Source organism: Diabrotica virgifera, chromosome 6 (assembly GCF_917563875.1).
Source record: "Diabrotica virgifera virgifera chromosome 6, PGI_DIABVI_V3a".
In the NCBI taxonomy this organism is placed as follows: Eukaryota; Metazoa; Arthropoda; class Insecta; order Coleoptera; family Chrysomelidae; genus Diabrotica; species Diabrotica virgifera.
The window spans coordinates 138636447-138659815 of record NC_065448.1 but is presented as its reverse complement, the minus strand read 5'-3'; the positions used below and the strand labels follow the sequence as shown (position 1 = coordinate 138659815).

General features: G+C 34.0%; 1 protein-coding gene across 1 annotated transcript in view; it reads left to right on the top strand.

Annotated features, from left to right (window-relative positions):
- Positions 1-23369, top strand: part of LOC126886902 (arginine-hydroxylase NDUFAF5, mitochondrial) — a 55567-nt gene that overhangs the window by 20253 nt on the left and 11945 nt on the right. Inside the window, exon 3 of the mRNA XM_050654039.1 lies at positions 9368-9707. Within this exon, the coding sequence (XP_050509996.1) occupies positions 9368-9707 (340 nt within the window). The remainder of the gene's footprint in view (positions 1-9367; positions 9708-23369) is intronic.

Below are 23369 nucleotides of genomic sequence, written 5' to 3'. Positions count from 1 at the left end.
CGCAGTTTTAAGTAACACAAGCTTCAACTAGCTCCAGAGTCTTGGAAGACTGGCAGAGCCCTTGCTGGTTGAGCTCGTAAAGCCGTTAGAAACTCTAAGAGTGCCAGAGGTGCACCTCCTTTGACTTCAGTCATAGGTCAAAGGTCATAGTCATATTACTTCAGTCAAAGTAATACGCCAGTCAATGAGAGCAAGAACAGGATATTACCTCCGAATTATATCCTACTGCATGAATTTTAATGAGATTTTGGGAATAGCCTCTACTTACTCCTAATTTAAAGTCTACCCTATATACTATGGCGATTTATCTTGGGGACAGTTCCCACCGCTTCTCGGAGGTGGAAATTTTTTTTATTAAAATAACCACGGAAGTGGCTATAGAGAACCTAATTCTAAGCAATAATTACTTTATTTTTTTTTTAAACTCAATACTTTTTGTGTTATTCGTGGTTGAAAATTGGCTAGTTTCATTGAAACATAACACCTTTTCGAACGGTTTTTTGCGAATATCTTAAAAACTATGCATCCAACTAAAAGAACTATATAAAACATTTCTATAGCTTACAAAAAAAAAACAAGCTGAAAATGCAAGAATTATCACAACGAAAACTTTGTTTTTCTGAAGCTATTTTCTTGTGGCATTTTTATAATCAAGTATATTCAAATGGGAAATAAGCCACAATTTTACCTAAAAATGATTTTATTAACGTTTCGACGCCCAAGTCGGGTGTCGTTGTCAAAATACAAAATAATACTAAATAAACAAAAATGTTGTTGCTTAGTAAAAAATTCTTCTAATAATTTATTTAATCTGACTCATTTATATCGGCAATTCAGACACGTATTATACATTTTAAAGTAGACGACTTTAAAATGATATTGCCAATATTGATGAGTTGCGTTCCTGGGACGACTTTACTAAAAGATAGTTCATTCGATTACATGAAATCAATCCCAACTCAAGAATATCCGCCACAAAAAATCATAGCATGTGATCTGTCTTTAAAAAGACAACCAAATGCAACGGTGGCACTGAAATTCTCGCGTTAGAGATTCCATAGTAAATCACGAGGGAAAACCAGGAAAAACCTCGTGATACTATCCCGACATCGTAAGTATTTGGGTTTACATTTAGTTTACTCTCAAAACTAATATCGAATTCTGACTTGATATTTTAAATTTTAAATAATACTAAAATACTCAATGTACTAACTCGATATGTTACTGATTTACTAATTGTGGTATTTTCTTGCATTTATATTTACATTTTTATAATATGGTTACCCATATTAAAGGAGGAAGTCAATAGAAAGAAAATACCACAATTAGTAAATCAGTAACATATCGAGTTAGTACATTGAGTATTTTAGTATTATTTAAAATTTAAAATATCAAGTCAGAATTCGGTATTAGTTTTGAGAGTAAACTAAATGTAAACCCAAATACTTACGATGTCGGGATAGTATCACGAGGTTTTTCCTGGTTTTCCCTCGTGATTTACTATGGAATCTCTAACGCGAGAATTTCAGTGCCACCGTTGCATTTGGTTGTCTTTTTAAAGACAGATCACATGCTATGATTTTTTGTGGCGGATATTCTTGAGTTGGGATTGATTTCATGTAATCGAATGAACTATCTTTTAGTAAAGTCGTCCCAGGAACGCAACTCATCAATATTGGCAATATCATTTTAAAGTCGTCTACTTTAAAATGTATAATACGTGTCTGAATTGCCGATATAAATCAGTCAGATTAAATAAATTATTAGAAGAATTTTTTACTAAGCAACAACATTTTTGTTTATTTAGTATTATTTTGTATTTTGACAACGACACCCGACTTGGGCGTCGAAACGGTAATAAAATCATTTTTAGGTAAAATTGTGGCTTATTTCCCATTTGAATATACTTGAAAACTTTGTTTATTTACGTATTTTAATTCATAATATGGAAAATTGCTATTATGAAAAGTAGTTTAGAATTATAATTATGTTTTAATGTGCAATTATATCATTCTAATTTAAATGTTATGAACTATAAAGGTAGTTTACTCTTGATCGAAATTCATATTTTTTATATACCTCGTATAAAATTAATTTTTTTATACCAAACAATATTATTTCATATACTGTCGGTTCGCTAAACTCAGACACAACTGGCTAGTGATTTTAGTCAATAATTTTGCCAATTTGGCAAAGAAAATAATTACTAATTAGTTAATAATTACTAAATAATTAGTAATTTTGCCAATTTTAGCAAAATTCGCAAAAAACAAAAAAAAAATACCTACTAAAATCACTAGCCAGTTGTGTCGAGTTTAGCGAACCGACTATACAGGGTGTCCAGAAACTCTACCGACAAACGAAGACAGGAGATTGCTCAGATAATTTTAAGAGAATTTAACCAAATTCACCTAGTCCGAAAATGCTTCCTAAGGGAGCTAGAGCTCTTTGAAGATGGCGTCTTGTAATTAGTTTTTCTTAAATACCTCCAGAACGCTTTTAGTTAGAAAAACGAAAATTGGTACACATATTTATCTTCTAGAGATAAATCGATTCCATCCATGGTGACTTTCTAGTACCAGTCATAGGCGTCCGTTTTGGGTGGGGCAACGGTTATTTTATCGCATAACTTTTTTGTCTTTAACTTTTAAGCACTTTTGATACTGCATTATTAAATTGTGAGGTATTTTAGTACTAAAAGGTACTCTTGCTTTAAGTCGGTAGGACACACCGTTTTCTAGAAAAATCGATTTGAAAATTTTTCCTTTCCTGAATTTGAAAAAAATTTTGAAAATTAAAAAAAAACGGTGTATTTTACCAACTTCAAGCAAGAGTAACTTTTAATACTAGAATACCTCATAATTTAATAATCTAGTGTCAAAAATTCTTAAAAATTAAAGACAAAAAAGGTATGCGATAAAATAACCGTTGACCTACCCAAAACGGACGCATATGACCGGTACTAGAAATTCACAATTAATAAAATCGATTCATCTCTGGAATATAAATAAATGTACCAATTTTCGTTTTTCTAAATAGTTTTTTTATTGAAATTTTTTTTTTGATATTCAAACAACGAAAAGTTTTCAAATCGATTTTTCTAAAAAACCTTGTATCCTATCGACTTAAAGTAAGAGTACCTTTTAGTACTATAATACCTTAATATATAATACTTAATAATCCAGACTCAAAAGTGCTTAAAAATTGAAAACAAAAAAGTTATCCGATAATATAACTGATGCCCTACCCAAAACGGACGCCTATGACCGGTACTAGAAATTTGCAATTAATGGAATTGATTTATCCCTGGAAGATAAATATGTGTACCAATTTTCGTTCTTCTAAATAGAAGCGTTCTGGAGATATTTAAGAAAAACTAATTACCAGACGCCATCTTCAAATAGCTCTAGTTCCTTTAGGAAGCATTTTCGGACTAGATGAATTGGGTTAAATTGTCTTAAAATTATCATTAGTAATTGCACAAGAGCTCTTAAATTCGATATTAATTTTAGAGATCGAGTGCAAACTGTTCAAAACCAAAATTTTATTGTAATTTATTTATGTAAGTACAAATTAGTACAATTAAACACACAGTTGTTATAAATATGTATTTGACGGTTGAAAGTCATCACTTTTATAATTTTTAAAACATTAATTGTCATTAATGTCACTGAATGTATTTTTTCGTAGTAACGAAGGGCATCTGACGTAATATACTTGACGACGGGAAATTATCAAAAATTATCAGTTTAATTTAGATTTCTGTAGCTTTCTATTGGTCAGAATCTCCTATGAATGAAATAATCTGAGTAATCTCCTGTCTTCGTTTGTCGGTAGAGTTTCTGGACACCCTGTATTTTAATTTCATAACAAATGGAACAGTCCATTTATCATAAAGGGGAGCCGTATACTCGTATATACCTTTTTTAAAGCTGTTAATAAATTATTGCTTTTAAAATATACTCAAATTGTATTTTTGAACATCTTATTTATTTTATATAATAATTAAATTCAGTATCAAATGTCATTGATGTTTTATTAATACTTAATTTAAGATTTAGTTTGACATTCACGAAGTGTCAAACTCAAATGTAAATAACCTATGCTTTGCTTAACAAATCGAGATTAAAAAACTAGCCTACTTACTAGCAACGATTTCAGCTGGACGTGTAGTGTGTCGGCAGAAAATAAAACGATTGTGACGTCACATTTTAGACTTTGAGGTCGATTATCTCGAAGACGGTTAGAAATATCGAACTGCCGTTTTCATATTTGGATTCAGAAGAGAAAACTCCATAAGAATCCATCGATAAATCTGATCTGAGTATTGCAGGAGCGGCAACGCAATAACACACAGACTTTGCGAATTTATAAACGAAATGTTTTCGTTGAAAACAGAGAAATTCGTTCCTTCATAAATGTTCTAATTATAATACAAAAAGAGATATGGTAGGTGAAAAGAGTTTGTTTTTTTTTTGGTGCATGCTCAAATCGGTGTATTCAACTTGAAATAACAGAGAAACGGTCGATTTTAGGTTTATAATGCTTCCAATACCTTTTGTAGTGCTGGAAAAGACCTTTAAAATGAGCAATATTAAATGTCCATTACATTCAAACTAAACGAGATATGCTGCAAGAAAAATTGATGACTAATGTATTTTAAGAAAAAATGAGAAGTATATTTAACCCCTCATCCACCAGAATTTAAATGCATCGTTTTCCTTCTACAATACATTTTATTATAGTGTTATTTCTATGTCTAAAAAGTACCCTACATTTTTGTAAGGTATCTTTTTTCGTATCTCTTATCATTTTCGAGTTACATGGAGAAAAAGGAAGATTTTTAAGAAAATTTAAAAATGTGCTCTATAATTTAATCTAATTTGTTTTCAAAAACCATTCATCTTAAACCCGTCCAACTTTTTGAACATAAAAATAACACTATAATAAAAGGTATTGTAGAAGGAAAACGATGCATTTAAATTCTGGTGGATGAGCGGTTAAATATACTTCTCATTTTTTGTTGAAATACATTAGTCATCAATTATTTTTGCAGCATATTTTGCTTAGTTTGAATGTAATCGACATTTAATATTTGCTCATTTTAAAGGTCTTTTCAAGTAGGTACTACAAAAAGTATTGGTAGAATTTTACATCTAAAATCGACCGTTTCTTTGTTATTTCACGTTGAATACACCGATTCGAACATACACCAAAATAACAAACTCTTTTCACCTACGAACGAATTTCTTTGTTTTTTTTTTATAAGCTACAAAATAAAAATAAAATAAAACAGCAAATATGTATTTTTAATAAAGTCCTACGGAATTCTTCTACACGGCTCCTATGCAGTATCTGTATCTCGTATCATTACTTAAATTTTCAAAAGGGATTTAAAGGTAAAAGATAGTCTGATTAAAAGGTGTGCTAGGGAAATGGCAAAGGCCTTTGATGATACTAAAATGGCTAAGAAATTTGAATGAGTGCACTTTCCAACCAAACTCTACACAGAAGGGTCCTTGATGTTGGAGAACAAATCTAAAAATCACTCATTAAATTAGTTCAAGAAAGTCTTCACAGACTTAACAGATCGGCACAAGTGGAGGAAAAAGTAAGAATCCACTGTTTTTAGGAAATAAAGCCTATTTTTTTTATGTTCCAATTTCACACAGTTTGTATCAAAGCAATTAACTTGCGTCTTATATTCTCATAGTTTGCACTTTCGTTAGAGGATGCTCTTTAAAAATTAAAACAAAAAGAAAAGTTAATAATTGATTATATTGATTGATAATCTAAATCAAAAAGAGTGCATCGGCCGGGAATCGAACTCGGGCTGTCCGCGTGGCAGGCGAGCATTCTACCATTTAACCACAGATGCTGTGTACAACTAGTTTATCATTCAGTATTTAAATTCTTCTTCGCCCACTTTTCAATAATTTGAAGTAAATTTTGAAAGAACACATTTCTAGATACAATAAGAAATAATTAAATAAGCAAACTGCTTACTTTCCCAGACAGATGCACTGAGTAATGATTCACATACCGTACAAGATCATTAGTAATGACAGTATCCCCTCCCGCTTACAGTAATGACGTGCCGAAATCTGAAAATCCGTATTCGCATCATTATTGTTCGTCATTCCAACTTTTTCAACCTTACACGATCATTCTCAATGTCATTTTGATAAGGTAATGTCATTATTAATGATCGTGTAAGGGCCCTATTCCACTTGCGACTTGATTGTTGACCGCGTTTGGCCTCTCCGAAGCTAGACTTTGAGACGCCATGCCGAAACAGGGCCGGCATTTCATAAAATTCGGTAAAAAACTTTGTACTTCTATTTTATAATTTCACTTTGTATTACAAGTGTTTTCCCCTCGATTATTTTTATTTTTAACCTTAATTTATTCCAGCCTGGAACTTCTTTTGCTGTGAAATCGACATTGTCCACATCTTAGATCAACCTTAAACTTTCATCTTGGTAGTGTCCATCAAGCATATTCGTCAGAATTTTCTCACTATTACCGGGTATGGTTACGTATGTAGTTAATAAGCGGATAACATCTTTTTCGTCGTGAAAGGGCAACTCTTCACCATTGATCTTGAGAACTCCATTTTGAACATCCAATACAGCCCCAACTTTTCTTAGTACGTCTTCTTCTTCTTCTTTCTACTTTATAAATAGGCTCAATGCCTGTTTTACTTCGGTTTTTAGCCTCAATTGACATTGTCTGACCATCTTTTCCTCGGCCGTCTCAATGATCTTCTTCCATTTGGCGATTTATCTCTTGCTATTCGTACAATTCTATTTTCTGTCATTCTTTCTAGGTGTTGATTCCATTCTATCTTTCTTCTGTTGGTCCACATGTTTATTTGTTCTATACCACATCTCGCTTATTTCCTCACCTCTTACTCTGTCTCTTAGAGTTCGGTTTGTTATTTTTCGTAAGACTTTCATTTCTGCTGTTTCCAGCAGTCTTTGTGTTTTCGCCGTGTCTGCTCTTGTTTCTGCTGTGTACGTCATTATCGGTCTTATTGTTGATTTATATATCCTGGTTTTCGTTTCCATTGTGAGGTATTTGTTTCTCCAGATTGTGTTGTTGAGACATCCTGCTGCTCTGTTCGCCATGTTCATTTATTTTTGTACTTCTTCTTCCACTTTTCTGTAGCTTGACAGTTTTACTCCCAAGTATTCCGTTTCCATCACTTATTCTATTATTTTGTTATTTACGACCAATTTACATCGTCTCGGTTCCGCTGATATTACTATCGATTTAGTTTTCTCTGTTGAGATCACCATGTTGTATATGAGAGCCGTGTCTTCGAATTCTTTAATTACTCTTTGTAGGTCATCTTATGGTGTCATCAGCGTAGCAGATTATCTTTATTTCCTTTTCTCCCATTCTATATCCTCTTCTTTTTTTAACTTTCTTTATGATTTCATCCATTATCCATTTTAAGATAATGGATGAAATCTTAGTTCGTCCATCCTCAATATGAACTCGTCGGAGATCACGGCAATTAATACTTGGTGTTTAACTGTGGTCTGGCCAATGGATACTGACATATTAGCTTCGCCAGACGTATTAATTAGCTCACCAGTCGCTGTTCTAAGCCTTACTGTTGCAGGTGACAATTTAAGATGGCCTCGTACTAGTTCAGGACGTGCGATAGTTCTTGTCGCACCTGTATCCACCAAAAACGATCTACCTATTATTGATACGACCTTCGATTTGTAAGTTATGAATTCCACCGGAGGACGTAATGTTAACAGTTACTATGGGGGCTCTAGTTCTCGAGATCGGCAGTTGCCCCTTGGTGTCGATCCGCTCTACTTTTCCGCCTGTTGTGTACGACCTTCTTACAATTACGACGAATATGGTCTGCGTCGCCGCAATTCCAACACCTAGGCTCGCCTGTCTTTGGAATCGCGTTACGAACTACTCTCCGTACCATTTCCCCCAGAGATTCATCATGGTTCTTACTCGATGGCTTCGTGAAGTTTGACTAGCCGTTTCGTGTTCTAATGCAATAGCAAGTGCTTCATCTAAATATGCTCCGAATACCGAACAATTAACGCACTCCGATTATTCCCGACGAATAAAGTTCAAAAGTCTTTTAAACCGCTTTTAATTTATATTAAATTAACTTAATATTCCACACACCGTAACACCAATGTAGAAAAAACTATCGCGTCTGATGGGAAATTTGAATTATTTTTCAGATTCCCTTTAAAATGATGGTGGAGCTGTTTTTCGGTTCAGAGGTGGGCACACTTTCGAAAGCTACTGATGACGCCTGAAAGGGTAGAAACAGTGCCTGTCTAGCTGGTGTGCAACCCTCTGAATCGAAAACAAGCAAAACCATCATTTATTATTTTTATTTCCTTTACTCGGATTTGAGTACTGAAAGTTCCTCTGCTGTCCGTTTTTCCTAGACGAATGAAAGCGAAATGTGATCGTTTCCCTTTCGTTTTCTATGTTCGTCGTCTGCTGTCTTATTAATTGAAAAAGACGCAGATTAAGGATGTACCAGTAAGAACTTTCAAACACGAAAAATCTCAGTTTTAAAATACTATCTACCATTTTAATTTATTAAATTGGTGGATTCTGCATCTGAGATTCTTCAATTTTTCAGTAGAATTTTAATTTAAAAAAAACTATCAGTTGGTTTATACGATTTTATTTTAACAAGTTTACAGATCGAATTTATCTTATACACCAACCTAATTTACAAAAATCGCGTGTTGTATATACAAAACATTATAACATTAAATATAAACATTATATCTGGAACATTCAGGAGAGATCCGCGCTCATCTCTAGCACCGCTTGGTCGATTCTCTTACGTCATGTCTGCTGTTTTCTCGATCTTTCTAGGCGTGGGAACCGTTACTTGAAGTCGGTCGAAATTAACTCTTTCGTTACAATACTGTGAGTGCTGTATTTTACTACCTTTCCAAATTGTCTTTAGTATACTTTTATAGTTGGTTAATGTCTTGGGGTTCTTTAATTTATGAATGCTGAACTTTCAATTGTTAACATTTGGTTTATGGTTTGTTCAAACACCTAGTAATATTTTTGCTTTTACTGGCTCATGGTGTGAATAACCACAATCGGTTGCTACCTTCTTTCGTACATTTTTCAAAAAGTTTATGAATTTTTGATAGTTTGTCACATTAATCGTAATTTTTAAGGTCATATGTATTTAGCAAATTAACTTTTATTAAAAAAATTAAGTATTTTAGCAATTTAGAATTATTTAAGGTTAATTAAAAATTGGCATTTAAGATTATTCAGAATGATATAAATATAGAATAAAGTAGAATATGCTATGAAAATAAAATATACACGTATTAATTTTTAGTTTAAACCAAATTCATTGGATATAGTTATATCTTGTCTTAGTTTACATTGGGTAAATGATTTACCAAAAGCCTTTAAAAGGATCCTGCTGAGCCTTAAAGAGGATGGTGTCTTTTTAGCTTCAGTGTTTGGAGGTGACACGTTATACGAGTTACGATCTTCCCTTCAATTAGCAGAACTAGAAAGAAGAGGCGGAATATCCCCACACATTTCTCCGTTTACTGAAGTAAGAGATATAGGAAGCTTATTGACAAGAGCTGGCTTTACAATGTTAACAATAGATACAGATGAAATCATTGTAAGATATCCATCCATGTTTGAACTGATGATTGATTTAAAAGGTAACTGTAGAATTATACTTTTTGTTAAATATTTAAATCATATATTGGGTATACAGGTTGTTTGGTAAAGAATGGGCCATAGCTTAACCTTAGATTCCTGAGCTTAAAATAGGTCGATTTAAGCTAACTTACCTTAGTACAAAAGTTGATAATAACCTAAACACAGGGTGTCAAAGTTAAACTTTTATTTTATTTATTTTTGAATATTTCCGGACAGGTATTGGACAACAACACGAAATTTGGTAAGTGGTGCTGGTATTGTACAATCTACTAAATTATGTTAAACAAACGTTTTTGGCTACTACCAGAGGCGTACGACGGGGGAACGTGAATGGTTGACCATTCCCAAATTCTACGCCACTGGCGGAATTGCTATTTTAGTGCAATTTTTTGATTGTCCAATACTTTCTATGTAAAAAACATACTCTTCATTCGTAACGATAAAGCCATTAGTTTTCGAGGTATTTGAAGCTAAAAACGAAGGAGCATAATACGTTAATCAAAATAAGTGTGCCTTTTCATTTTTAATTTCAAATATCCCGAAAACTAATGACTTTATCGTTACGAATGAAGAGTATATTATTTGCATAGAAAGTACTGGAGAATCTAAAAATTATGCTAAAATAGCAGTTTCATCAGTGGCGTAGAATTTGGGAAGGGTCAACCATTCACTTTCCCCTGTCGTATGCCTCTGGTATTAACCACAGACGATTATTTAACATAATTTAGTAGGTTGTACAGTACCTACACTTTCTGCCAAGTACCATAAGGATATGTCAAATAGTTTTATAGTACCGGGCACACATAGTTCTTAAAGTTTTAAATAAAGAATAAATTATTTAAAAAAAAGAATATGTACTTTAAAATAATTTGATATATCCGTGTGATACTTGGCAGAAAGTGTAGGCACTGTACACCCTACTAAACTATGTTAAATAATCGTTTCTGGCTACTACCAGAGGCGTACGACAGGGGAAAGTGAATAGTCGACCCTTCCCAAATTCTACGCCACTGATGAAACTACTATTTTAGAATAATTTTTAGATTCTCCAATACTTTCTATGCAAATAATATACTCTTCATTCGTAACGATAAAGTCATTAGTTTTCGAGACATTTGAAGTTAAAAATGAAAAGGCACACTTATTTTTGATTAATGTATTATGGCTCCTTCGTTTTTAGCTTCAAATATCTCGAAAAATAATGGCTTTATCGTTACGGATGAAGAGTATGTTTTTTACATAGAAAGTATTGGAGAATCAAAAAATATGCACTAAAATAGCAAATCCGCCAGTGGCGTAGAATTTGGGAAGGATCAACCACTCACGTTCCCCTGTCGTACTCCTCTGGTAGTAGCCAGAAACGTTTGTTTAACATAATTTAGTAGATTGTACAATACCAGCACCACTTACCAAATTTGGTATTGTTGTCCCATGGCTGTCAGGAAATATTCGAAAATAAATAAAATAAAAGTTTAACTTTGACAGCCTGTATTTCGGTTATTATCAACTTTTGTACTAAAGTAAGTTAGCTTAAATCGACCTATTTTAAGCTCAGGAATCTGAGGATAAGCTATGGCCCATTCTTTAACAAACACCCTGTATGTATGTATAAGCGGGAGTCCTACAGCTTCTGCCGCTCCCCACATTTCGATCGCCATCTTTTTCTATCTATCTTCATCAATGGCTCTGACTTTCATGGTTTCCATAACACCTTGTATCCAATACTTGGCTGGTCTTCCTCGTTTCCTTCTATTACTCAGATTATATTCCATAGCTCTTTTTGGCCATCTGTTGTCGTCCATCCGCTGCACGTGTCCATACCATATTAAATGTCTAGTTTCTATTTCCGAAGTTTCATCTACTCTATATCTTTTTCTTCTAATTTCAGTATTAGGTATACGTTCTGCTCTTGATATTCGACAAGCTCTTTCAGGTAGTCCATTTCAACCGTGTCAACTTTTTTCTTTCCTTTTGGTGTCATTTGCCAACATTCTGCTCCATATGTAAGAATGGGCTCTATAATTACTTTGTAGTTTGTCATTTTAGTTTTCAAAGTAGCTCTGTTCGACCAAAGTATCGAGGTCAGAATTGGAACACTCTTCCTGCCTTGTTGCACTCTATAATCGATATCTCGTTCCGCCTTTACTTTACTGCAGATAATTCTTACCAAATATTTGTATTCGTAGCACCTTTTCATTTGTCTAATTTCCAAATCCGGGTCTTCGTCTTCACTGCCTATGGTGTATTCCATGAATATAGACTGTTTTGGATTATCGCGACAACGAATATTTTAGTGTGAAACATAAGAAGTACGGATTTTTGTGTTTGCTCTAATAATTACTCCAATAAACAACAATATAATTTGCAATTTACTTTCGTTCTTTATATTTTGCACAGTAAAATATTCGTTGTCGCGATAATCCAAGAGGGTCGTATATTCGAGGAATGGGGTATATTAGTGTTTATATACCGCATATATTCTGTTTTTGACATATTCATACTCCCACATTTTTCATATTCAATTATAATATTGGGAAAATACATGTTTCGTATAATCCATATTGGGAAAAGGTTTAATCAACTTCTAAATTGAAAGAAAATCGGTACACGTATTAAATATTATCACATGTAGGTACCTAATTATGTTAATATGTTTTAAAATCAAATAATTTATCAGAAGTCTTCATTTTTTATCCATATGTCTTCCCTAATTACATCTACCTTTTGATGATGTAAATAAAATAGTATCTGCATACACAGTAGAACATACATGAAGATTGTCCTAACATGGTGCTGGATACAAATACATTGGGTTTATATGGACTTAATAGTTTTCGTTATGTGCGTCATTGTTTGGTTCAATTGGGTATCTATGACTTTTGTGTGATGACTGTTTAGCCAGACAGATGAGCAATATTTTGCAGAAGAATATACTAAGGAGATCGCGTTTGTTCTGATTACCTCTGCTTTAGACCTCCATCATGTATTTGCTAGCTAATAATATTATTATTATTTGCTAGCTTATGACTAATGTTATTTCTGATCTTTATTTTAGCTTCAGTATTTTCCAGATGCTGTTTAAATGTTAGGGAATACTTGCCATCAAATTATTGCAGAGAAATTATGTCCAGTTGCACCAACAAATAATCGATTGATTTTTTTTTTATTTGGATTGCTGGTTTATTTTAAAATATGTTGCACTCACCATTACTCAATTGAAACCCACAGTTTTTGAGCTGTCAAAATAACCAACCCATTTTCTGCGCTTATTGTAATAATCGACTGTTTTTAACCTCACTTTTATACTGTTTATATAGTGTTCTTAGCTTAGTTTTAAAAGTACCATCATAGTATGTAATTAAAAACAAGCTCAAGATGCAAGCATTATCATAAGGAAAATTTTGTTTATTTACGTATTTAAATTCATAATATGGAAAATTGCTATTATGAAAAGTTGTTTAGAATTAAAAATTATGGTTTAATGTGCAATTATACCCTTCTAATTTAAATATTGTTAGCTATAAGGGTACTTTACTCTCGAGCGAAATTCATACTTTTTGACATATCTCGAATAAAATTGATAAAATTTTATATGATGGTTGCATTTTAGATTTTAGACCATGCAGATCTTTTTATGGAAAATAACTTTTCTTCGTAAAATAATTAATAAAGGAGTTATAAATGAAAATAATGTTGGGTATCCGTAATTTGAGAAAAATTTTCAAATATTTTTTTCATTAGTAGGATGTAAATGCATGTATCAGAACATAGTTTAGTAGTCTGGTACAAATTTCCAAACGATTCTGGTACAAATTTCCAAAATTCGGCAATCGGAGTTGACTTATGTAATATGTTTTATTTTCGAGCTTGATTTTCTTACGTCTCTATTAATTTTAATTTTCCAGGTGTTGTTTGGGTCATATATTGGTAATAAATATTCACCTTATGAATTATGTATGTTCATTTCAAATGAATTCAGAAAAAAAAAGAAGAGACGAATTATCATATTTTAAGTCTTAAAATCTATTTTAGAGTTCGGTCAATCCTTCTGGCTTTTTTATATACTGGTTACGTTTTTCTAATTTAATATTGTAACAAATTTGTTTAAGTCGAGTAAAATGCTTAAAATGTGTAATCAAAATTACAAATTATATCCGTAGCAGGAGTTATACAAATCGGTCTGGAGTCAGTAGTTGTAATAATATAATGTAACACGTGGTAGGGTTCTTAGGTTAACTTTGGAGGAGAGGTTATAATGAAACAACTTGTATCTATCGTGTCTAGATTCAGAATGGTTTTATTTCCGCTTCACTGTACTTGTCACTGTGACGTCACTCTTACAATATTACCAACTTGAGTGCGTTCCGAATATTACCTATTTACATACATCACATCCCCCTCTTTTTATAATGATAAAATAAACATAACTTTCTTTAACAAATCTTTAAATAAACATTTATAAATTTCCACAATTGTTTCATCCTTTACCCCCTTTATTTTATAATAAAATTACTTATAAATCTAGTCTATCAGTTTTTTTAACAATTCGACCTGAAGAGGTTTGTGGAGGTAAGTTTATTGGAGAGTGATGATCAGAATGGTTATCAGAGACACTTTCAAAATTTTGTGACTCACTAGTTTCAGATTCGTTATCTGAATGTTCATCGTCAGAAGTTGCAGGAATGCGAACTAAAAATTGTCTATTTCTTGCAATTTCTGACCCAGAATCTCTTAATTTAATCGAGTAGGTTTTATCTCTTAATTTATGTGTGATCTTTCTTGGAGGATGTATAACAGGTTGTGCAGTTTCATTTAACACGATTTTGTATGGCTCATCCAAGCAGCCTATACCTGAAAAAACTTCTTTAAATATTTTTTTCACATCAGAGTAATCATTTTTAAATGTAACTTCTCTAGAATTCAAATTATTTTCAATTTTTTCTATAGTATTGATTCTTTTTAAAATATTTAAAGCCTAATACCGTTGGTGAATTCATTTCTACCACATAAAACATTATGTTGTACATGTTATCTTTATATTTGCATTCTAAACTACATTTTCCAATGACCCTAAGTGTTTCATTCGAAAATGTTGTTAACCTGCAGTTTGTTTTCTGTAGTTCAACATTAACTTCTAGAGAACTTAACTTATTTATTGATATTACGTTTGCCATTGCCCCTGTATCTAATTTACAGCTTAATTTACGCTTGTTAACTTCAAAATTTATCATGAAATCATCATCAAAACTGCTACTTCTAGTATTTACCAAGCCTATAAACAAATCATCTGATTCTGAATCATCTACATCTACGTACTTAATTTGTTTTTGAAAACATTTTTTTGCATAATGCCCTATTTTATTACATAAATTACACTTAGCTTTATATGCTTTGCATGGTTGGCCTCTGTGCTCCATTCCGCACCTACTGCACCCTGAACTGCTTCCAGATTTACCATTGAACTGACCGTCTTGGGACTTCGAATGAGTTGGATACACTCTTATCTCTTCCCACTGTTCTCTATTTTCATATTTCTTATTGAAGTTTCTTTTCTTTATGTAGTGCACCTCCTCTGACTTCATTTTTTCAGACTGGATTTTCGAACTTTCTATACTTTTACACAGATTGATTGCTTTTTCCAAGCTCATCTCATCTTCTTCTAATAGTCTCTGTCTCATCGTTTCATCTGCTACCCCACAAGTTATGTAAGTCTTAATCAGACTGTCCTCCAAATTCTCTAGCTCACAATTTTTTGCCTTGTTTATAATATCTGTTATAAATTTATCTACTGACTCACCTTCTTGTTTTCTGGTGAACAGGCAATACCTTGCATTTGACACGTTACTTTTTGGCTTGAAATGTGCTTCAAATTTTTTTATTAACAGTTCTAACTTGTCTTTTTCTTCTGTTGAGAACTTGAACGTGTTATATATTTTGAACCCTTCGTCCCCTATTAACTGTAATACCTGTGCACACTGGGTTATTTCAGGTTTCTTTGTTAATTCTGTAGCTTGTAAATAGTTTTTGAATCTTTGAAGAATTTCCAATTTTCATATAAGTTACCTGACATTTGCATCGAGTTTATAGCTGCCTTGAATTCCATTGCACTTATATCTTTTTCTTAACGTATTTGATTTGGTTCGGCACCATGTAATAATATAATGTAACACGTGGTAGGGTTCTTAGGTTAACTTTGGAGGAGAGGTTATAATGAAACAACTTGTATCTATCGTGTCTAGATTCAGAATGGTTTTATTTCCGCTTCACTCTACTTGTCACTGTGATGTCACTCTTACAATATTACTAACTTGAGTGCGTTCCGAATACTACCTATTTACATACATCACAGTAGTTGATGTCGTGCCACTCTTAATGTTCGTTCGCGCAGTATTCGATGTGTCATATCATTTTTAGCTTGGATGTAAATGGAATTTGTTACAAAGTTGCATTTGTTCTTTCATATTAGTTGTCAGTAATTTAAAAGACATTCGGAAACACATATGGAACGATAATAATTTTTTTAAATAATAACACAAAATTAAAAAGGAACTCGGTTACATTTATCAAGAGCCACCAGTAACCCTTCAAAGAGCCGCATGTGGCTCGCGAGCCGCATTTTGGCCACCCCTGGTATAAACCATAAAAACTGATCAGACCAGTTATCACGTATGCCATGAAAACCACGTCGCTGACTAAAAAAGATGAAGATCTAAGAATAGTACAAAGAAAAATATGAGATCAATATTGGGACCAAAAAGAACAAGCGACGGAAAAATAAAAATGAAGACCAATAAAGAAATTCAACAAGAAATGGGGGGTGAGAACATAGCAAGACGACTAGAATGGACGGGTCACATAATGAGAAGAGCACCCACAGAAATGATAAAAGAATCACGAACTGGACACCTATAACTAAGAAATATAGGAAGGCACATGATAAGATGGTAGAACCAGATAGGGGAAGACAAAAATAATGAAAATAAGAGACTGGAAGACAAGATGCAGAAACAGGAAAGATCGGAAATACATAACCAACGCTGCAAAGACACATATAGATCTATAAGAAATAAATCAAACAGGATTAATCCACCTGGAAAAAAGATGACTATATGCCCCGGCATTGCCATAACCCACTAGGATTGAATGGAACACTTTCAGCTCTGGGCCAATATCAGATATTTCACGTTGTTCAAGAGAAAATCTAAATAAAAGTTGATCGAACCCCCTATTTTTTTGCTGTTATGCTAGCAGTATCCCTTGTAGATCAAAAATACGTCAAAATTAAAATCGGCTACGGGGCACTTTTTTGCGCATGCGTAAAAGAAGATTTTTTCTATTTTTTTATTTTTCTTTATCTGTATAACCGGATTCTCATATATTTTAATATGTGTGAGTACGTATATGATTCGTGTACACACTCACACATATACACACAAACATACACATACACACACAAATATACGGGGTGTTAAATAGTCAAACGGGCCATAGGAAACAATGGGAATTCTTAACTGTTGAATTCCTGCTTCCCTAATTATTTTAAATCAAAAGTGATCAGAAACTATTTGTAGAGGACTGAATAATATCTGTATTAAAAACAAATGTTAAAATTGTTCTACGAATTAAACACATTCCAAAATTTTGCAAAAATGTAAAACAATTGTCATAGTATTATTAGTCCAATCGACCTCTAAAAGTCAGATTTGACCTCTAAAAACCATAAGAACTAGCTGAATTTTGCTAAGAATATGAATTTTGGGACCCCAAAAAAACTGCAAAATAGATTGCCACTCCTACCCCCGGGCTTCCCCTAAAACCACCCGGCGTAGAGGGGGAAATCGAAAACTTCATATTACCAAGAATATGTTTACGCTGCACAGTGGGGCAAGAGACAACATAAGTTGGCATTAAATCATTCTCGATATATTATGGCAAATTTTTTTTTAAATATTTTAAGTTGTGTATACATATACGAAAACGATGTTTTTTTCAAATGTTTTCTTCTTCTTGTTGATGTGCCTATCTATGACGAATGTTGGCGATCATCATGGTAATCTTTATTTTATCTGCAGCAGCGCGGAAAAGCTGCACAGATGTTGTGTTGAAGCAGGTTCTAAGGTTCTTTAACCAGGATGTTCTTCTTCTTTCAAATATTTTTCCTTGAAGGATGACTTGTTCAAAAAATGTTTTGCTCAAACTTAATTTTCTAAGCTGCATGTCCGTAGTTACTACCGATATTGATTTAAATGATATTTGAAGTTTAATCATTTTAATTTAAAATAAATCTACAGTCTAATTTACTTGTTTTTATGTAGACTTATTAATATTATTTATATCTCAAAACAATTGTGTTAACATTATTTTTAAAAAAGTTTTAACCAAATTGTTCTTTAAAACCATTTACCGCATATTTATAAGAATAACATACAATTTTGTAGGTAAAATATTGAAAAACTTAAACTACAACGGGGTTACAACGAAACAGATTCCAATGGCGAAGAACTAGAAAAATGGGCTGAAAGCATGAACCTAAAACTTATTCACGATCCAAAGCAGCCTTCGTCGTTCAACAGCGGAAGATGGCGCAGAGGTTACAACCCAGACAATATATTTGTCAGCGACAGAATTAGAGACCAGGTGACAAAAATCGTTGGAAGCGCCCTCCCAAAGACACAGCACAGCCCAATAATTTGTCTTTCCAACGCAGCAATCAGATACGAAATTGTTCCTTTCAAGAGAAGGTTCAACTTTACTAAAGCAAAATGGGAAAAATTCTCTGAAACATTGGATCAGCTACAGGAGAAGTTTCCCAGCTAGAACCTTGCCCTGATTCATACGATAAATTTGTAGAAATCGTAAAGCAAGTATCACGGAAATTTATCCCTAGAGGTTGTCGAACTGAGTACATAGCGGGGCTCAATGAAGAATCTAAACCCCTACTTAAAAGATACGAACAGCTATATGAAGAAGACCCTTTCTCGGAAGCGACAATACAGGCTGGGGAGGAAATGTTACATGCGATATCCGCCAACAGAACGGAAAGGTGGTGCAAGCTGGTCACGAGTCTGGACATGAAACAAAACAGCAGACGTGCCTGGAAGCTGATTCGGAATCTTGGCAACGATCCCGCTGCTCCGGCAGTCAACATGACAGAAGTCACACCCGATCAGATAGCCCATCATCTTCTAATGAACGGTAAGACGACATCAAGAAAGAACAAGGTGAGAGCTCAACGGAATATCGACGAAGAAAGAGATGTTCTAGGTACCTCTTTTTGTCTAGAGGAGATGAGAGGCGCGATCCATCAAATGAAAGATAATAAAGCGGCTGGCCTGGACGACATACGAACAGAGCAAATAAAGAACTTTGGACTAAAAACCGTAGAGTGGCTCGTAAAAATGATGAATTGCTGCATCCGTACATTACAAATCCCCAAAATCTGGAGAAAAGCTAGAGTGGTAGCCCTCTTAAAACCAGGGAAGGATCCGGCGGATACAAAGAGTTTTAGACCTGTATCTCTCTTGTGCCACCTTTTCAAGGCCTTTGAAAGAATGATACTGAACCGGATCGCAGAATATGTGGAGACTAAAATTATTCCAGAACAAGCAGGATTCAGGCCCGGAAAGTGCTGCTGTAGTCAAATTCTTAATCTCACCCAACATATTGAAGATGGTTTTGAACGGAAGGAAATAACAGGAGTAGCGTTCATAGACCTAACTGCCGCCTATGATACAGTTAACCATCAACGGCTACTCGCAAAACTCTACGAAACTACAAAGGATTTCCGACTAACAAGGTTAGTGAAATGTCTCCTCCAGAATAGACGCTTCTACGTAACGCTCCAGTCCAAGAACAGTCGGTGGAGGGACCAAAAAAATGGGCTACCACAGGGAAGTGTCCTCGCGCCGATTCTATACAACATATACACCAACGACCAACCCATACACCAACAAACAAGGCAATTTATTTACGCTGATGATACAGCGGTTGCAGCTCAGGGAAGAACTTTCAATGAAGTCGAAGTGAAACTGACAGATGCCCTGGGAGACTTAGCTCTATACTATGATAAAAACAATCTGAAACCCAATCCCACAAAAACCCAGGTATGTGCTTTCCACCTGAGAAACAAGCATGCCCGAAGGTCGCTGGAGGTGGAATGGCGTGGTCAGATGCTGGAACACAACAAGACGCCAAAATACCTTGGCGTCCGTCTGGATAGAACTCTGTCTTACCGATACCACTGTCAAGATGTCAAGAAGAAAGTAAGTGCCAGAAATAATATCATCCGCAAGCTAACTAATACAAAATGGGGAGCACAACCACACACTCTCCGCACTTCTGCCTTGGCATTATGTTTTTCGGCCGCGGAGTTTGGAGCACCAGTATGGGCAAACTCTGTTCACACAAAGAACGTCGACGTGGCTCTAAATGAAACGGTCCCTATAATATCGGGTTGCCTGAAACCGACACCTATCGAAGAGGTATACCCCATTGCTGGAATTGCTCCACCACCTATCAGGAGGAAGGTCACGTCAGAGGTAGAACGGAAAAAGCAGGAGACGGACCGAAGACACCCCTTATATGACCACCAAACTCAGCCAAGCAGACTAAGATCTCGGAAAAGCTTCCTGAAAACATCAAGATCCATCCCCGAAGCGCCAGAGACGCGCCGAATACACCTATGGCAAGCGTCAGCTACCGCAACACATTTTCCTCCCTCGGAGGAAATGGCTGCTGGACACAATTTACCGTATCTGACTTGGAAAGCGCTAAACAGACTAAGAACCGGCGTTTCACGTTGTGCTAGTAACCTGAAAAAATGGGGATACCAGGAGGACGATACCTGCGACTGTGGCGCGGTTCAGACCAGCCGGCATCTACTATCATGCACAGAGATGAGAGAGACCTGCATAGAACAAGACTTAATTATAGCAAATGACAGGGCCATCGATGTGGCCAACCATTGGAAATACAGAATTTAAAGTTGTTGGTGTTCCGGACACGGAAAGTAAGTAAAGTAACTATACGGTCAAAATTGGATATCTTTTGATCAGAGCATCCTTTTGACAAAAATCCAAATGTGTTTTAAAGATAAAATATGTTCAGCTTTGGTGTCTAATTTTTGCATTTTGTAGCAAATGAAGTCAGTTTCTGTATAACTGTTAAAGAAATAAACATAACTTTTTTTGCCACATTTTATACGATTCTCATGAGATCAATATAATTTATTACATATTTCCATTGGCTAGTCGCTTTGAAGTTTTCATTATTAGAGCAAAATCTTCAAATCTTTAAAAATTCGATTTTGAGTTTTGGCAACAAATATGAGGCATTTGAAATATGCCTAAACACGCTGAATTTAAACTTTCACGTTACAAATGATCTAAAACGTTGAAAACTGCTTCTGTTCGATGACACAAGTAAGTTTCTCGAAATTAAACAACTTTAGATACAAATTACGCTCACGTCTTTCTTCGTGAAAGCATTTTCCCTAACGTGAGATCATTATTTGCAATGTGATAATTTAAATTTAGCGTGTTTAGGTATATTTCAAATGCCTCATAGTGGTTGCCAAAACTCAAAATCGACATATTATTTTACAAATTTTGAAGACTGTGCTCTACTATAATAATGGAAACTCATGAGGCGACCAGTGAATGACAATAATAAATTATATGGATTATATGGGAAATGGCAAAAATCGCATACCATTTATTTATTTAACATTTATATAGAAACTGACTTTATTTTCTCAAAATGCAACAATTGGATATCAAAGTTGCAAATTTTTTATATTTAAAACGTATTTTTATTTTTGGTAATAGGACACTCTGATCAAAAGATATCGAATTTTTACCGTCGATTTGATACAAATTATATTTAAAAAATTGAGTTCTCGCGCTTAACTGACATTCAGAATCGCCGGTCGCTTAAAGCGTTGTTTCCAAAAGAATGGCTCATTCTGCACAAAAAATGCTAACACACATTTTTATACAAAATCTGAGCTACATTTGTTGTTTAAAACATTTCTTTTATACGGCATAAACATATTTTTGGTAATATGAAGTTTTCGGTTTCCATCTCTATGAGGGGTGGTTTTAGGAGGAAGCCCGGGGGTAGAAGTGGCAAACATATTTGCATCTTTTTGGGGTCCCAAAATTGATATTCTTAGCAAGAAAAAGCTTGTTCATAAGATTTTTAGAGGTCAAATCTGACTTTTAGAGGTCGATTGGACTAATAATACTCTGACAATTATTGTTTTACATTTTTGCAAAATTTTGGAATGTGTTTAATTCGTAGAACAATTTTAACATTTGTTTTTAATATACATTTCAGTTCTCTACAATTAGTTTCTCACGACTTTTGATTTAAAATAATTAGGAAAGCAGGAATTCAACAGTTTAGAATTCCCCATTGTTTCCTATGGCCCGTTTGACTATCCAACACCCGGTATATTTGTGTGTGTATGTGTATTTATGTCTGTTTGTATATGTGTGGGTGTGTATGCATATCATATACATACTCACACATATTAAAGTATATGAAAATCTGATTATACAGATTAAGAAAAATAAAAAACAGAAAAATAAATAGAAAAAATCTTCTTTTACGCATGCGCAAAAAAGTGCCCGTAGCCGATTTTAATTTTGATGTATTTTTGGTCTACAAGGGATACTGCTAGCATAACAGCAAAAAAAATTCGGGGGTTCGATCAACTTTTATTTAGATTTTCTCTTGAACACCGTGATTTGTCTCAAGTGCCCATTTATACAGTCATTGGAAAATTGTTGAAATGTAAACATGTTAGCCGTATCGGTGGCACCTGATTGATAACAGTGTGAACACGGGTTCGGACTTAAAAGTAGTGTTAAACAGATTCAACTTTTGAAATGCCGCTGATAGAGAATAAAGGCGGGTTCTCATTAGTCAACCTGATTGATCAATAGCGCTGATTCTATGCAACTGAACATAGAATTCAAATTCACACTATTTCAAGGATATTGAATTGGGTCTACAAAGTGCTAACTTTAATAATGGCTGTAAAGAAGAAAATTGTGAAAACGTAATTAAAAATAGGAAAACAAGAACATCTCTGACTGTCTTTTGCAACGGAAATACCTCTTAAACGTTTTGTTTTGGCCAATTCACTTGGCCGAACCAAAACAATTTGGGTTTATGGTTTATACAAATCATCTGTTCCTGTACCACTTTTATTTGCTTTTAATATTTTATTCAGTTAATTTATTTTTAATATTGTTTAGAGTCAGGGTTTCTATTTCCATTCCAAAACGATTTATCATAGCTTTTTTCCCGCTTTATTAAATTTTTATATTGTTCACTCCTAATATTTCACAACACTCCTCTTTCTGGTATAATTCTAGAAAATTGCAGATATAGTTGTCTTTCCATTTACGGTTTTCACAAAGAATTTAACCTCATGTCATAAATATGCTTACTATATATTTAACTCCACAAAATACAAGTCAACGTAACTGAACGCTAGTTCTCGTTGTCAAGCACTGTTCTATTTGATAGAATCATTTCCATTGATCTATCAAAAGTAGGAAGGCTTTTCACTTTTATTGAAATACCATATGATATAGTATTTTTACTACAAAAACGTTATTACGTAGGTCAAAATTTTTGACGTAAGAGAACTG